Genomic DNA, 17,846 nt, shown 5'->3' on the forward strand with positions numbered 1-17,846 from the left:
ATAGTCCAATATTGGATATATCGTCAAAATTCAGCTCTCTGCGTAACATATAGCCTGAAATTCGACCACATATAGCCAGAAATGTAATTTTTTTTGTTCCTTACAACCCAATAGTTTTTCTGCCCTCAATAAACGAAGTTAAATTGCTTTTAACGAATACATTCGTTCGGAACTACGCCAATCTGTGTCTTACGCGTTATTGTTTTGATTAAGCGGATTCTACTGTATGTAGGTATTTAGTATTTGAATTCTATAGGTACTAAAAATATACAACATTTACAAAGCACGTAGAGTGCCCGATTTCATCACAAAACAATGTACGCGATGCAAGTTTGTGAATAATTAGGTATATTATTTGATTTGTACCAGTAATTATAAGCTACTTACCTCGATTTCAGCCATAGTATTATTCTCATCGATACGCTTTTCTTTCGACAAGTGAATGTTTTTATTTCTTTTTAATTGCTTTACATTACCATGTCGATGTCGATTCAACGGGAAGCAAAATAAATTTGGTAGTATTAAATACAAGATACAAGTAACTAACATTTTTCGGAACAACATTATAAGGTAATAAATTTACCAATGTTATTTAATGATTATATGAAAATATAGCAATAGGATTAAGTTATTGATGTATCTTATCAATATTATTGTCATAGGAACATTAGCTAGAAGATCATTCACTATTTATATATACCAGCTAGGTTCTCCAACCTACGGTAGCGACATTATTATAGTCCATCCAGGGCCGTAACTACGGGGAGGGTTTAGGAGATTCAACCCCCCCCCCCTTAAACAAAGTAGAAAATTAAAAAATGTCTATAGTATATAATCTAAAATTTAAAATGTTTATTTTTTAAATAATTTAAGATTTTGAACGGAGTGAGGAATGTATTGATTTTCCAATGATGTATGTTTTTTTATTTTTGTGTCTATCATCACGTTTTGGAGTGTAAATAATGTTCGATTTTTGACTTCAGCCTCTCTTTGAAAAGGAAAATTCATCTAGTTAGAACTTTTGGGGGTCAAAGGAAAAAAATATAAACTATATTAAGTAACGAAAAAACAGGAATTTTTACGCATAATCTGTTTTAGACAAAGTTGGTGACCTACTCAGTACTCTCCATCTCTACAGCTGAGCGATACCCAAATTTTTTTTTTAACTGAATAAATACTTAATATAATATTATGGTTAATATATAGTATAGTTACCATGCAATATGTATTGATAGCAAGGCTTGGCATTAACGCGTTAATAAGTTAATTTAACTTTTTAACTTAATAAGTTATTTTTTTTTATGTTTACTATCTTAATTAATAACTTTAGGAGCTTTTGAATTAACTTTTAATTAACTTGAATTAATTTTACATTTAAACAAGTTAAGTTAATTTAATTTAATTTTGTGAACTATTGTAGGAATACAAATTGCTGGTAGGTACACATTTTATAAGGTTATAAGTATGCTAACAAAATGTGTACTGTTAGCTTTTGCACACATAAAATAGTAATAGTTCTTTGGTCTAATAACATGAACAATTTTAGTTACAGATTATTTTAATTTTATCTATAAGAAAACAAGAAACTTTTTTTAACTTAACTTGAGTTAAAAAGTTAATATTAAATTTTGGTTAACTCTTAACTTAATTCAATTGATGGAACATTTTGAATTAACTTTTAACTATTAACTTGATTTAGATTTTAATTTAACTTAACTTAACTGAGTTTAAAAAAATCATTAACTTGCCCAGCCTTGATTGATAGTGCCTATAGTGCATTGTAATAATTGATAAGCTGGTTTGACAAGGGGGTAGGATATTTGATATTTTATTTATATAATTATTATATTGTAATTATTGCTACTCTAGCCAGTAGATTAAATTAATTTTATTTGCATAATATCGTATTCATAATTTCAAGTACCCACGAATATTTTTTGGTTACAAAATAAAAAATTCAAACTATTAAATAATTTGATGATTTTTTTTCTTTTAAAATTTTAACTTTTAATGCTTATAAAAAGAAATTGTGCATAAATGTTTTTAATATATAATATTTTAACTTTTATAGTAAAAATATATCAGGATTCTCGTACTAAATTGTCCAGCTTTTTGACCCAACCAACATTTGATGACATTTAAAGACAAAAACTTCAATACTCATACAATAAGTATTAGATAGTTGTATTTCACATTCAAATCTCAGATTAAAAAAGAAATTTTTGTTATGAATCTCTAACTCAATATATTTTGCAAATTTTCACGCTTTTTACGAATTTTTTCAAAATTCAGATGTTTATAAAAATTATTGCGAATTTTTAATGAAGTTTCTTTTGAATTTCTACTAATAGCAACTTACGAGGAACCTTGTATTAAATTTTTAAGCTTTTTGGCTGAGCAAAAATATTTTATTGACATAAATCGAAAGTTTCATATGCCTAAGATTATACTTGCTTGTCTTACCAGTTTCATAGTATTGATTACTTAAAAAAACACATTTATGAAAATAGCTTTTTTGAGATACCTATAAAAAAATTGTGTATTTCAATAATCGTAATTATTCAAATACGAATAGTGTGATTAGATATATGTATTTATATCGTGTATTTGAACAATGAATATAAAAGGAATAAAACAAATATTGATTATATAATATAGTAAATCTTCACACAAGTTCTATATTTCGTCAATACAATATTCATTACAAAAACGGAATATAAATTGTAAAAATAATTAATTCATAACTAAAACCTACTTATAGTGCACGTGGCCACAAAACTTGGGGTAAAAATTTGGTAAACCAAGTTCTAAATTAGCTGGTTATTTTAACTTCTGCATTAAAATTATAAATCATAGCCTAGATTAAACTTGGTAGCCACATGCCCTAAAACTACATGAAATAAGTACTTAAAACTAGTTTTCCTTTATGATTAACAATAACATTAAAATAGTAATATAATATGTACATATGACATAGTACATATGTACTATAAGTATATGCTATATTTTAATTTATGAACATGTTAAAATAATTTAAAATACTTACAAACACACACAGTTCATTATCAATTTAATTTTTATGGATAAATATTCTATTCAAACTAAGAAAATTTAATCAGTCTATCTTCTATTTTGAATTAATTCTAAAAGCTATATTTGGGCTGTTTTGACAATGAGGAAGACCACAAAATGTTTATATGGCAAGTTGGTTCTCAAAATTACTGAATTCATTGAAATAAAAAAAGTAAGGAAAAAGATTATTTAAGCAATATTTTACAAAGCAAATAAAATATGGAAATTAAAATTAAAACTACTAAAGAATTGTTGGTTAATATTGCACCATTTTATGATGTGATTATTTAAAAATCTAAAATATATTTTATATAGTTAACTTAAATTAATATTTTATTAGTTATTGTAAATATATACAATATAATATAATGGCAATAAATGTATGCTTTATGTTATTTACATTATTATAACATATTTCTCCAGTGTAGGTAATAAATTACAATTACGCTGGTAACAATGTTTCAGCATAAAAAAATATACTAAAGTTACTTGTTTAATACATGTTTAATTTAATATTCTAAATCTAATTCTAGAGTTGATTTAAAATAATAGTATTCTCTATACAAAGGGCACGCTCACACACTTAAGCATATATAAACATTTTTGTTTTATATAATCTTATATTTTAAATGGCTAAAAAAATTATGACAACATTTAGTTAAAGATAATAAAGTAATAAGTATAATTTCCAATACACGCGAAAAATCATGAAAAAATCATATATTCAAAACAAAAAAAAAAAAAATGTTTAATGTCGTCAAAACATTACTACATTTACAACAAAAAGTGTAAAATTAAAATAATAATTAATGTAAAATCAATCAAGCTTCAATGGACATTTAATTTTAGTGTTTCAAGATTTAAAAATTGAGTTGTCCTTAATCACACAAGAATTTTAATTATAACGAATAACAGACATACTCCCACCAATCATACTTACCTGGGCCTAAGAAGCATATTATTTTAAAGACACATTAATTTTTCAAGCATTTTATTTCTTAACATACTTAGTTTTTTAGTAGATTACATAAAATCATATTTAACAGTTACTTTTAAACATAGTTTTAATAATTTTTCTAGTTTCTTAACTAAATAAAATAGTCGTTATAAGTCAATAAAATAGTATATTATTATCTGAAATGTTTAAATAAATCTAAATCAATTTTTATGAAATATTTCTGATATCAAAGAATCCATAAACACTAATCACTAATATTTAATTAAAATTGATAAAGTAAGCAATATATTCAATTTTATACTGTATAATTGATATTATGTTTCAAAAATGTCTCCTAATTGCATATTATCTAAATTTATCTTCAAATTATACATTGAAGTAATGAAATGTTTAAAGATTATCAATAAAGAATAACTTTTAATATTATTAAACTTATAAGATATAATATTAGATATGTTGCTGTTCAAAAATAAAACTGAATACTTTATAGCATATAATAATTACTAATTTAGTAATCATGTAGTCAAAAATTATTATTTCTTTATATATACTATCATGAATACAAACTAGAATATGTTATCATCTTTTTTTAAATGTATATTATATTGTGTCATTATGCTTCAAAGGCACAGTCCAAGAAGCCAAAGTACAATGGTATCACTGCCCAAGTAAAAATACATGGTAATAATACACCAAAATAATATTAATTCAATCATTTCAAAATACAAGTCTGAAAATTTAAAGAGATCATCATCGGTTCACACATATGCTGTATATGCTGAAAGTGATTTCAATAGATTTGCGCGCAATATAAGTTTAGCAACTATATATACACATTTTATATGTATATATGATCACAAATGAGATGGGTTTGTTGCTCAGAGGTGTTCATATTTTTAATAAAATCAAACATCAACGAAATTGTAAATGTAGTAATAAATAAAACAAAACTAACGATAATCATATTTTTCCGACAAAAAATCCAAACATTATTAATCTATGAAATAAAAAAAACAAAATAAATAAAAATGAATGACGGTTTCAATTGGAAAAATAAAAAATAAAAATATTCAGCAAAAATAAATAGAACGAAATTGGAAATTAAAAAAAGTCGTCATGTCCGAACTGCAAGAAGTTTACGTGACTGCGGCTAATAGGCTTGCGGCGGTTGGCGGGGGAAGATGGAGGTTTGGAGGCGGAGGAAGAACAGGCAGTCCAACTTGTGTGCCCACACTGACAGAGTGCTGGGGCATTGGATGGGGCTGATGCAGGCCGATCATTTCCGACACATTCTCTTGCTTCATCAAGTGTTTCAACATGAACGAAGCATTGGTGCCATGGTCTTTTGTAAATTGTCCAGACTGAAATTGTTGTTTAGTATTGGTGTGACTGCGCCGGTGCGACACTAAGTGTCCTTTGCACATGAAATCCTTAGGGCACAGATCACACCGGAACGGACGATCGGCCGGCATGCCCTTCTGATGGGACCTCTGATGGAACAGGAGGTTGCCCTTGAGGCGGAACGCCTTGCCGCAGTCGGTGCACACGTACGGACAATCGCGGGGATGGGTCAACATGTGTTCGAGCAACGGTTCCTTGGCAGAGAACACCTCGGAGCAGATGATACAATTGTACTCTGCCCCCGGCGCGTGCTGGCGCACGTGACGTTTCAGATGTTCTTTGCGTGCAAAGGTTCGATTACAGAATTCGCAAGCGTGTGGCGACTCGCCTGTGTGAATACGAATATGACAAGTAAGATGTTCTTTGCGCGTAAACGTTTTAGGACAAAAATGACATCGGTGTGGTGACTCACCAGTGTGCTGACGGATGTGGTTGGTCAGGTTCTCTTTTCTAGTGAATGACTTCATGCAGAATGTGCATTTATGTGGCGATTCGCCAGTATGGCGCCTGATGTGGTTAACCAGATGATCTTTACGAGTGAACGCCTTCGGACAATATTGGCATGGAAACGGCGTTTCTCCTGTGTGTTGACGCTCGTGGTAAACCATGTGGTCTTTACGCGTGAACGATTTCGAGCAGTAATTGCAGTGGTGAGGTGTTTCACCTACACAGTGGACCAAACAAAAACCCATGTCAATCAATCGAACACACGCACACACGCAAACACACACACTGAACATTTAAGTATATATGTATATATATATATATATATATTTATATTAAAAATGGTACTTATTTTAGTGCCCACTAAGACTAATACCAACCCGATTGCTAAAGGTCACATAAAAGGCTTGCTCTCTCATTCCTCTTCTATTTTTTTTTTTTTTTAATTGTTTTTATCACCAAACTTGTATTAAATAAATAAATATAGTTATAACTATATATATACATATACACTTATGTATGTGTTATATTCTATATACCTGCATACACGGATACATACATACATAAATATATATATATATAAATACTTTTAATATATTAAGTTTAATGGGTTTTGATTTGGTCCACACTTACATTTAGCACAATATTGTGCAAAAGATCTACCAGTTAATTTGCAAGGAATTCTATGTAAGGGCCTTAATAATTTTGCAAAACAATTGAAACTGTTTAAAAAATAAGTTTAGTTAGACAACAATGGTACACCTGTAAATCACTTTTTCACAAATCGGGCTGTTAAATCGTATTTGTTACAAACACAAAAGCTTTAAGCTTTAAAGAGACATAGAACAACAAAATTAACATAAAATAGTTATTTCCCATTGGTCACAAAACATATTATATTTAATATATTATAAATATAATGTAATGTAAATTGAATTTATTATATTATTCAAAACAATTTAAGTCTTTTTATAGAAATAGTATATTTATAAAATTAAGAAATAAACCATAATTCAAGTTACAATAATAATAATGACAGTGTTGAAAATTTTAATGTTCTAAATATCTCGTTTTAAGCTCCCTAGAGTATGCTTTCTTTTACCCTAAAATACCGTAAAATTTTTTTATTTGGTTAGGCGTACCATTTGTTGACTATTATAGGCGTAACCGACAATTTGGAACCCCCTATTGAAATGGATTAATGATTGGGTTAACCATTGAGTTCTTTAAACTAATCCTGATAAGAGTTCCGTGTCATAAATGGGCACATAAAATAAGAACATTTTTTATTAAAAGAAATTTTGAATATAAGTAATATATTGTAACTTAGACTATAAATAGTATGTTATTAAATAATTTATCTTATGTAAGTTTGTATATATATATATATGTGTATAACATATACACAAATACACACACACAATATATATATATATATATATATATATATATATATATATATATATATATATATATATATATATACATACAAATAAAACACATTAGTTGTGCAAGTGCTATGAAAATTTTGCATGGGATAAAAATTGGGGAAAAATCAGTTTATATGTTGTGTGCGATCACAAAATAAATGATTAACTTATTAACTAATAAATAAATCTTGATGCTTAATTAAATATAAATTTCACAATAATGTGTAAAATGGAATAATTGAATAAATTAAAACCTAAAATATAAAAATTAAAACCAAAGAAAATGATTTCTACATAGTAAAATTAATAATTTATTAATATTTATATAAGACTCGAAAAAGAATAAGGTAATATAATTCTAAAAATAAATCAATGTTAAATATTGTTACCTTTACCAATTAAAAATAGTCTAAGATAAAATATTATAAATAAACATATACATTAAGGACTTACAGATTAAAATTAAAGACTAAAAAAATTTAACTGTTAATAATCATGAAATTATTAAAAAAAATTACACACAATTGTTTTAACTTATACATAAAGAAAAAATTCTAACATTAACTCAATGCATTAGATTTCATATTAATGTTAGCTTATTCTATGATAATATATTTTTATTAAATAGATAATAATATATTAATTTAATAGATACAAATATATATGTTTATATAATATATATTGATAACTTTTATATCAAAGAATTATATTAGATTTATAATAAATCTATTTCGTAACTTTTTATTTAATATTTTTATGTTTATGATATGAAACTTTTCTCTATTCTTTTTTGAACACGTTATCTTAGCGAACAAGAACACCAAACTTGATCTATTGAAAATTATGAAATGTATTTTATTTTTACTCAAATTTTTTAATTGCTCACTAATTTATCTATGTTACAGCTGCTAATAAACTAGCTCTAGAATGTGGAGTCATGTGCTCATTATTCTGGGGTGATGGTAAAGTAACCTGCGTTCCCACACTAACTAACTGAGCAGACTGAATACTAGTTCCATCTTGCTGTTGCTGATGTAAAGTAATTAATTCAGGCCCATCACCTTCTTGTTTTACCAAACCTTTGAGCACAAACGAACCATTACTAATCTGAATAGTAGCAGGGAAATGAGAATTTTTTTCTGTACTACGCCTATGAGACATATCATATTGAATGGGTCGTTCTGCTTGATTAGTCAATTGATGAATATTAACTAATTCTCCTTCTTCTTTAACATTTTTAATGACAAATGAATTATTTCCAATTATTTGAATTGTGGCTGGGAATGAGGTTTGAACTTTTGGATTTGTATGGCTACGGCGATGTGAAACTAGATGGCCTTTAAACATGAAATCTTTAGGACATAGATCACACTGAAATGGTCTATCCATTGGCATACCTTTTTGATGGGAACGTAAATGAAATAAAAGATTTCCTTTAAGCCTGAATGATTTCCCACAATCTGTACATACATAAGGGTAATCTTGTGGGTGGGATGCCATATGTTCAAGTAATTGCTCTTTGGTGGGCAAAGTTTCATCACATATAAGACAATTATACTCAGAACCAGGAATATGCTGGCGCATATGACGTTTTAAATGTTCTTTACGTGTAAAAGTGCGATTACAAAATTCACAGGCATGTGGAGACTCGCCTGTATGAATACGAATATGACAAGTAAGGTGTTCTTTACGCGTGAAAGTTTTAGGACAAAAGTGACATCGGTGTGGTGACTCACCCGTATGTTGGCGGATGTGATTGGTCAGATGTTCCTTTCTCGTAAACACTTTTAAACAATAAGTGCATTTGTGTGGTGACTCGCCTGTATGACGTCTGACGTGGTTCACCAAATGGTCCTTGCGAGTGAAAGCCTTTGGACAGTACTGGCACGGGAACGGCGTTTCCCCTGTGTGTTGACGCTCGTGGTAAACCATGTGATCTTTACGCGTGAACGATTTTGGGCAGTAATTGCAGTGGTGAGGAGTTTCACCTATACAGTGGACCAATAAACATATTAGCTAAATGTCAAAAGACAAAAAACTCTTTTTTAGTTTAAGTTACCTTATAAAAGATATTTATTTTTCATGTAAATTTAAGAAGTCTTCAGAATAATATAAAAACAGAAGACTTAAACTAATGAATTTTTATTGGTCCACTATATACCAATTACACTAGAGCGCTAATAATATCAATACTTATTTCTTAATATTTCCTATATATATTTTTTTAAATACAATTCCAAAAGTCTTGTATAAACCTATTTTGCTTGTTTTATTCTAATTCAGAAGTCAGGACATAGACAAATATTATTGACACGCACACAACATTATTGATTAGGTTACTAACCAATATCTTCCTAATAAAATAAGGTATTTATGAAAAAAAATAAATGAACTCAAATAAAATACCATCATATGTTTCGGTTCATTATTTTTGTCGGATACGCTTAAAATAAACAAAATTAAAACAAACAGGCACCTGAACGAAAATGAAACAATTTATAACTATCAACCAATATATATATATATATTATATAAATATATATATAAAATTTAAAATTAAAAAAAAAAACGGAAAAGAAAACTCAATGGAACGAAAAAAACAAAAAAACAATAATAAAAAAAAAAAAAAAACGGGAAGAATGTAATCTTAAAGAGCAATACAACTTACGATAAGTAGAAGGACCAGGCTCCATGTTCATAGAATATTCGGCAGCGTTTTGTATACCACCTATAAACCGTTCATATTTTTCAAAGAACTAGACTACTGCAGTAAGTACATCAAAACATCAAAATTGTAAACAAATTTTGTATCTCGGTGACACAACCCTTGGAACTATTATGAGCAAATTTAATTATTTTATACATGGTATTATAACCTACGAACCAATTAAAATTTGAAATTTGAAAATATAAAGTTACTCCGCAATTTTACTAAGTTAAAAATCGGATATGATTCGTTTTATAGCCACGAGATTTTAATCTCATCGACCAATATTTAATTAATTTAATAAAAATAAACAGACTAATTTACTAACACAAGATCATGCAAAAAAAAAATAACATATTTCTCATCCTAAAAATATGTTGTCATAGAATTTAAGTAATAATCCTAAATCACATAAATGATTAATGTTGTTTATAACGTGCAATCATTTGATTGAACTGAAAGGCCAGAATTAAGTTTAAAATTACCATAGGAAATAAATTCAAACATAATTTCCTTAAACAACTGACAAAACAAACAAAATATAGCGCTCTAGTGCAATTGAAAACTACAAACTAATTATATATATTTAATCAATTATTTTTCAGATTAAGTGTAAGAATAATGAAAATAACGCATATCAAGTTCTTTTTGTCTTCAATTCTTATAATAAATAATGTAGTATGACTGCCAAAATTTAAAAAAAAAAAGGTTTATAATTCAAAATAATTACTGATTCTTAATTTTAAACTGAGTACATTTTTCGATAATGCAAAACTGAGTTTAAATCAGTGAATATAGAACACTTTAGCAATAGATAGTAAAATGTAATGCATCAGATATACTATAATAATTTTATTGATTGCATAAAACTTATTTAATATATTATATGGTAACAGAAAATATTATAAATTATATAATGAGTTGAAGTATTAAATTACTTTATATTGACTACAATAGTTTAATTATACAATAAGTCTTTAATAAATAAGTACCTAATGTAAATATTAACTATTTGTTCTAAATTAAAACCACTTTTGAAAAATATATTGTTTTGATGGAATAGAGCATGATCAACATGTAGCATTTTTTTAAAAACATTATTATATCCATTTCTCTATTTTAATGTAGCTCTTTTATACAATATATAAACACTGTTAGCTTTAATTGCTTTGAGCAGAACGCATTTATAATGTATGTATACATATAAATATTGAGAACTAAACAAATGGACCTAAAAATTATAATTTAGAAAAATACCATATAATAAGTACCAAGGGTTGTGTAATTCCAATTTGTTGCACTAGAATTTCACAAAATAAAAAGACAACGATGACAACTTTATGACAAAAGTTTAAAAATAAAAATAAAAATGCAGCATCAATGAAAAATAAAATATTATCTCAGTAAGAATATCCATATAACATAATCAAATATTGAAGATGAAAACAATAATCCAACAAATCTATTTACACCTACCTAACTCATCACAGAATAAAATATTATCAATTGGAACCAACAATTAATGAAATAGCATTTCAATATAATTTATCCAGAAGTCATATACATATACACGTTAGTACTTTTGTAAATGTACACGTATATAAACACGCACACAAAGTTAAATACAAAAACAAAACAACTGATTAGAAGACTATAACAATTCAAATTAACGATTAATCATAAAACCCAATGATTTAATACAAATGAAGAAGAGTTAAAGGATGGTAGGTAGGTATAGTTTTTTTTTGACCAATTGTATGAATCCAAAGATAGAAAAACATTGAAGCGAACATATTTCTTACACTCTATCTTTTAAATAAAATTGTATAAAAAATCAAATAATTAAATATATATATTTAGATAATGGACGTCTTAGTGTCTAAATTTATGTTTAAGCAAAATAAATTAAAATGTGAATTTCAAAATTATACATACCAGTATGTTGTCTCACATGATTAACCAAATGTTCTTTGCGAGTAAATGTTTTGGCGCAATAGTCACATCTATGAGGTGTTTCACCTGTATGCCACATTACATGATTTTTGAAATGATCTTTTCTGGAGAAATATTTTCCACAAATGTCACAATGAAATGGTGAATCAGTGATATGGGTTCTACGTTCACCACTTGAACCTGATATTTGGGTACCACCAGATGCGCTACTCGGTGCGGTTGCTACCGCTGCTCCTCCCAATTGTAACATGAGACTAGAGCCTGTGATGTGTGTACGACGTTCATTATTACCATTAGTCTGATTATTACCAGACGAACCTCCTTGACCTGAACCAACAGCAGCTGCAGCTCCTCCAAGTTGAAGCATAAGACTAGAGCATACTTTTGTGGGATCGCCTAAAGAAATATTTTTTGTTAAAAACAATTCTTTTATTTGTACCTAATTGTTTTTTTTTACCAAATAATATGGAATAAGAATATACATGTTTTTTTTTATATATAACAATTATTAACTTACTGAATGAACCCCAATTGACTCTATGCTGAAGCAATTCTAAATCAGACACTGAAGTTGGAGGTGTGAAATGAGCATGTGCAGGTTGTGGTGGACCATCCATATTTTGATGATGTTCTCCGCTTCGATCTCTATTTATGCTCATATTTTCTGGAGGCATTGGGACCCTTAATTCACTAGCTTTCAGCACTTCAGTCATGTTAATCTGAGCAAAACAGATCATAAGTTGAAAACCCTTTAATACAAACAAAAAACAATATGCAATAATAAACTAAATGTTCTTTCTAAATGTAAGCAGTGTTGATAAATCAATAATCAGAATATTTGGTTTGTATTTTTCTTAAGTACATTTAAAAATAAAAACAACTTAATGGTCCAATTTTAATAAATTACTTTAGGTAATAAATAATACAATGATTATTCCTCTATTTTGTACAGTTCAATTATTTGTATGATAACTAGAGGGTACTACTTATTTGTTATTGACTTATTAAAATTATTATATTAAAAAATAATGTACTTAGCAGTGTTGGGTAAATTACTTTTAGAAAGCATTAAAGTTACTTTACTCGTTAATTAGAGAGAAATTTAATAAAGTTACTTTATTTGTTACTCTAATGAAATTACTTAACTTTTCAAATTGAAAAGTAACTCATTACTTTCTCGTTACAAAAAAAATATAATATTTTCTTTATATTTCCTAACAATATTATCATTGTGCCTGGCAATAATGTTACTAGAAATACATTACTTATAGTAAATAGATATAATTTAAAAAAGAAATCAATATAATACAATATTATTATTTTTTATTTATTTATGTTTTAAATTAACTTTACACAATAGTGTATCTTCAAAGTTGTTGTCACTTATACACTACCTTTTTTTAGAACAAATGTCCCCTGAAACACTAAATAATCGCTTTACAGCAGCACTGGATGGTAAAGCTGTTGTATTTAATAAAAATATTCTCTACTAAAGTCATTGAATTCAAAATTGTGAGATCAGTTGTATACGGAGCTTTAATAAATACATATAGTATATTACTATACTAGATTGGTAAACATAATAATACCCGGATTATAGACATATTTTTTTTTCAATTCGCAAAAGGTAGGTACTTAAAAATTCAAAACTGTAACGCGTTATTCAATAGAAATTACTTATCAAAAGTAATTTCCATTACATTTTTGTCACTTAGAACTAATTCTAATGAAATTACGTAACGCGTTATAAGCAAAGCAACGCGTACTCATACCACACTAATACACATTCATTTTTCAACTCTTTTTTTTTAAATCAATTAATATTTTACCTGTAGAAAATTTAAACTACTATAATAATTAACAAGATAAATAAATTATAAAAAAGATGAATAACATTAAGAAAAATACTTGAATTATATTATCTACTATAAAAAATTTAAAAATTTTTTTAACATAATATTAACTTTACCAAATAGGCAAGGGCATAAAAAAAAAAATATGTACACAAAAAATGTTAAAATTTTTATATTGATTCTGTTAACAAAATACATTAATAGAATGCATTCCAAGGTAATGTATCTAATTAATTTATAAAAAATTTATTTATCCAATTTTATTTCAACATGTAGAAAAAAAACAATTTTCAATTTCACATACAAAGTTCTTCTTACTGTTATTGTTGTATAGCAGGTACTAAGCAAACTATTTTGGTAATATTTGTTCAATTAGAGTTACTTTTTGATTCACTGTATCTACTTATAAATGGAGTAATCCCAATTTAATATTTTGAGACATAAGTTTTAAAGTCATAGAGATATAGATGTAATTCAAGACTACTTAATATATTATTAAAATATTTTTAAAATAAAAATGTAATTTAGTTGTTTTTAACTATGTTGAAAAATAAATAAAATATCTCTTGAAAAAACATTGTTATATTTTTTGAAACTTTAAATACTGTTTTATAATCAATCCGGACAAAAACAATAAGTATTACATTTATATGAATAGCTATTAACCGACACTTGAAAATACATATAAAATCATTTTTAAACTTAAGAATTAAATGTTTAATGATTTTATTTAAGACCCATAATTGTAACTTTTAATATTATACTGTTTTATTATTTACAATGTTATAGGCTTTAGAATTTAAAGTGTATATATTTGGCGGGTATTACGGTGGTAATAAATGCATATAATAATATAACAGAATACATAAATTATTATAATTTAATTAGCAATAGCTTCATGTGATGTAAATATGGATTCATCATGTTCTTAGTTGAATAATAATAGAAATTATTATTTACCTAATTAAAATCATTAAATGAAATGGGCTTGATTACAAGGTTTTTATGATACGTCATGGACCAAAGGTATTCCATAAAGTTCTAGTTACAATATAGGAACTAGATCTAATATTGGAAAACTTGACCAACAACCCGTATCGCACAAAAATAATTACCTATTATGTCTAAGCGATATGCCTAATTGATGTCGAGGACATCAAACGCGAAGGCAAAGTGCAGCAGTCGACGTTGACAAATGCTAATACCAGGCAGCGGCCAGAACAACTCAACTGAAAGTAACGACTGCCAGCAAATAGACACCACCCATATCACATTTACACATACATTGTAGTGTTAAATCATGAAAATGATATATGTATGTATGCGCATTAGCGTTAGGGTGAACATCAAATATACAATAATTTACTAGTGTATTATAAATGGAGAAAAATGCACATAGGATAAGACACAGACACATCAAAATAGGAAAAGCGGCTAACTAGAAAAATTGGGCGCACGGTAAGGAAGACTTAAAAAATCAATACCCACGGCACAATGCTTAGGCTTGGCCAAGGCGTTGTCGCACATAACGACTCACAAAAGGCCCCCGTGTGAGCCGTTTTTGTTATGCCAACAATAGATCTGGCGAGCCACAGCCAGCAATTAATGTACAAAGTAATAATACAACGCCGCGGCCAACTATGGGCCAGGGAATGCGCCGCGGCCAGCCAAAATGGCGCCGAGGCCCGGGCCAGCCGTCGCGCTCGTCCGACATTTTGTGACGCGGCGAGAACGAGAAGGCCGTCTACGTGCATGGCTATCGGCCGTGGAACGGGTGAGCCGTCGGGAGACGGGCGCGCAGGGAACGCGGAGCGCACGACGACGCCGGAGAGTGCAAGCAGGGGTGTGTGTAGACGGGAAAACGTTACGCCGCCGCCACACGACAAAAGGCGGACGGCGGGTAGATGGGAAAAAAGCCCTTCACAACCCTGCCCATCGCTGTGCGGCGGGAAACCGCCAGTTTTGCTTACCGTATGCCTTCGGAAACGCCGGTGACCGGTGCGGAGACGTCCAGCGCGTTCTAAACGCCCGTTTTGCCGGCGCGGACACTGCTTTTGGACATTATTTGCGGAGGTTTGAGACGGAGAAACGCGTTCGTCGGTGGTGGCACGATCGATTGTGCGGCCATTTTGACGGGCGAGGGGGAATGACGTCACTCCGGGCACGGCGTCGGTTCGATTGTCCGTCTTTGTTGCACTACCGTGGAAGTACCATCGTCTTTGTCCGCCCGCAACGCCATCGCACCATACGAATCGAGGAGGTTAGATAACCAACAGCCGTCTCGTAACGTCCTTGCATGTGCACTAGCGCGCTCTACACTCCGCGTTCTCCGCCATAGCAGCGTCGGTCTGACAATAGTATATATATATATATATATATATATATATATATCATCTTATATAGTCATACACAATACATAATATTACACTATGTTTTATAATACTCATAGTGGGTGGGCGAGGGTGGCCGCCGCCGTTACGTCTGATGACTATTACAAACAATACAAACGACTTTCGGTTTTTTTGTGTTAATGCCGCGTAGGCATAATATAAATACGTAATCTAACAATGTATTATTTTCAATTTTGGACATGCATTATTGTTATTTAATTCAACATTAAAACCTGCGATTACCTCTCTACAAGTCTAGAATTATTACTTATATTTATATGAATACTTAAATAATAAAATATACATGATTTTAAATTATACCTGTAGATAATTAGTTTATCGGACATCACTAATGAGCTATATTGGGGATTAATTACAAATAATTGTCAATAATATATATTACACTTATCGTAATATCATATAAATAAAGCACTTATTATTTAAAAAAGTACAAATACCTAAATAATTTCAATATACATATTATTATTTTATGTCTATTGTCTATTTGTCTACATTTCAACAGTAAAAATAACATGTTTTGTTGAAATAACGACGAGTACAGGAGATTGTAGTATCAGATATACATTTATAGTTGCAAGTTAATAATTAGGTATAAGACTAATCAAAAATGGTAAAAATATGTTTCATGTACCAAATTAAATTAATTTGTAAAACTGCAGATTTCAGAGTAAAAGTAAATTGTGTAGAAAACTATACTCCTAAAATTGTTGATAATTTAAAATATTTTAGAAATTACTACAATGGATATATGGGTGTATACTATGTATTAGGTATGTTGTATACTTGTATGTATATTTATTATTTAACTGCAACTTGCAAACCGTAAGGTTAACTCCAAATCATATTTTGGACCATATTATACCTATTATTTAAATGGAACTTTGCATAGTTATCATGCTGTTCTTCATTAAATAATCTGTAGAGTTAGCTAAAGTAATTTTGTTGAATGCGACAAAACATGTTTGGTAAGTCTAGAAAAAAAAATACAGTATAGCCTACATAATATATATATATATAGTAATTTCAAACAATAGTAAAATTCAAATTTATTAATATAATTTAAGCATAATATTTGTGTTGTTATGTTATTTTTATTTTTAATTGGCTTATGTAATCACGACTATCTGTAATTGTTGAATTGTAATATTTACTAACTAAAGGTTCTAAAAATAAAAAAAATAATAAAAAAAAAATAATTTGTATTTTTGATCTCCAGTAATAAAGTACCTATATCAGGATAATATTAAAACATATATAGTATATCTATAGTCTGTAGATAATCATTTTTTTCAAACACGTTAATATAGAAAACAATGCGCCATCTGAACTTTCATTATCGAGGAACTAATAGATAGACAGTCGAAATCAAATAATATTTTTCTATTTAACTTAACTGAGGATGATTCATAGAAAATTAAAAACGTTATTTCCAGTTTAAATCAGAGAATTGAACAATTTACTTTTTTTTTGGTCTCAGAAAACAAAATCAAATACTCCGGATAAATCACGTCCAGTCAAAATTCTTCTTTCAAGTCAATCAGATATGTTTAATATTTCACGAACACAAAAAAAATTTTAAATCGACAACGAAATGGTCAAATGTTCGTTTTTCGTCAG

General features: G+C 28.6%; 1 protein-coding gene across 9 annotated transcripts; it reads right to left on the bottom strand.

The window, feature by feature from the left end:
• Window positions 1-2,645: 2,645 nt before the first annotated feature.
• On the bottom strand, window positions 2,646-15,996 carry LOC107170080 (uncharacterized). 9 transcript variants are annotated; one of them, XM_089218620.1, is made up of 7 exons: window positions 15,789-15,996; window positions 12,483-12,714; window positions 11,948-12,361; window positions 9,974-10,033; window positions 9,042-9,293; window positions 5,844-6,095; window positions 2,646-5,759 (listed from the first exon to the last, which is right to left on the bottom strand). In XM_089218620.1, the coding sequence occupies exons 2-7, from the start codon at window positions 12,700-12,702 to the stop codon at window positions 5,167-5,169; spliced, it is 1,791 nt and encodes a 596-aa protein (XP_089074746.1). In that variant the 5' UTR covers window positions 12,703-12,714; window positions 15,789-15,996; the 3' UTR covers window positions 2,646-5,166. The 9 variants fall into 9 exon arrangements, with proteins under 9 accessions (XP_089074746.1, XP_089074743.1, XP_089074745.1 ...); XM_089218617.1 differs by having other exon boundaries at window positions 2,646-6,095; XM_089218619.1 differs by lacking the exon at window positions 15,789-15,996 and adding an exon at window positions 14,934-15,293 and having other exon boundaries at window positions 2,646-6,095; window positions 12,483-12,684.
• Window positions 15,997-17,846: the final 1,850 nt, after the last annotated feature.

This window comes from Diuraphis noxia, unplaced genomic scaffold, assembly GCF_037042655.1.
Source record: "Diuraphis noxia isolate RWA-SAM2 unplaced genomic scaffold, SU_Dnox_SAM2 contig0002, whole genome shotgun sequence".
NCBI classification, from domain to species: domain Eukaryota; kingdom Metazoa; phylum Arthropoda; class Insecta; order Hemiptera; family Aphididae; genus Diuraphis; species Diuraphis noxia.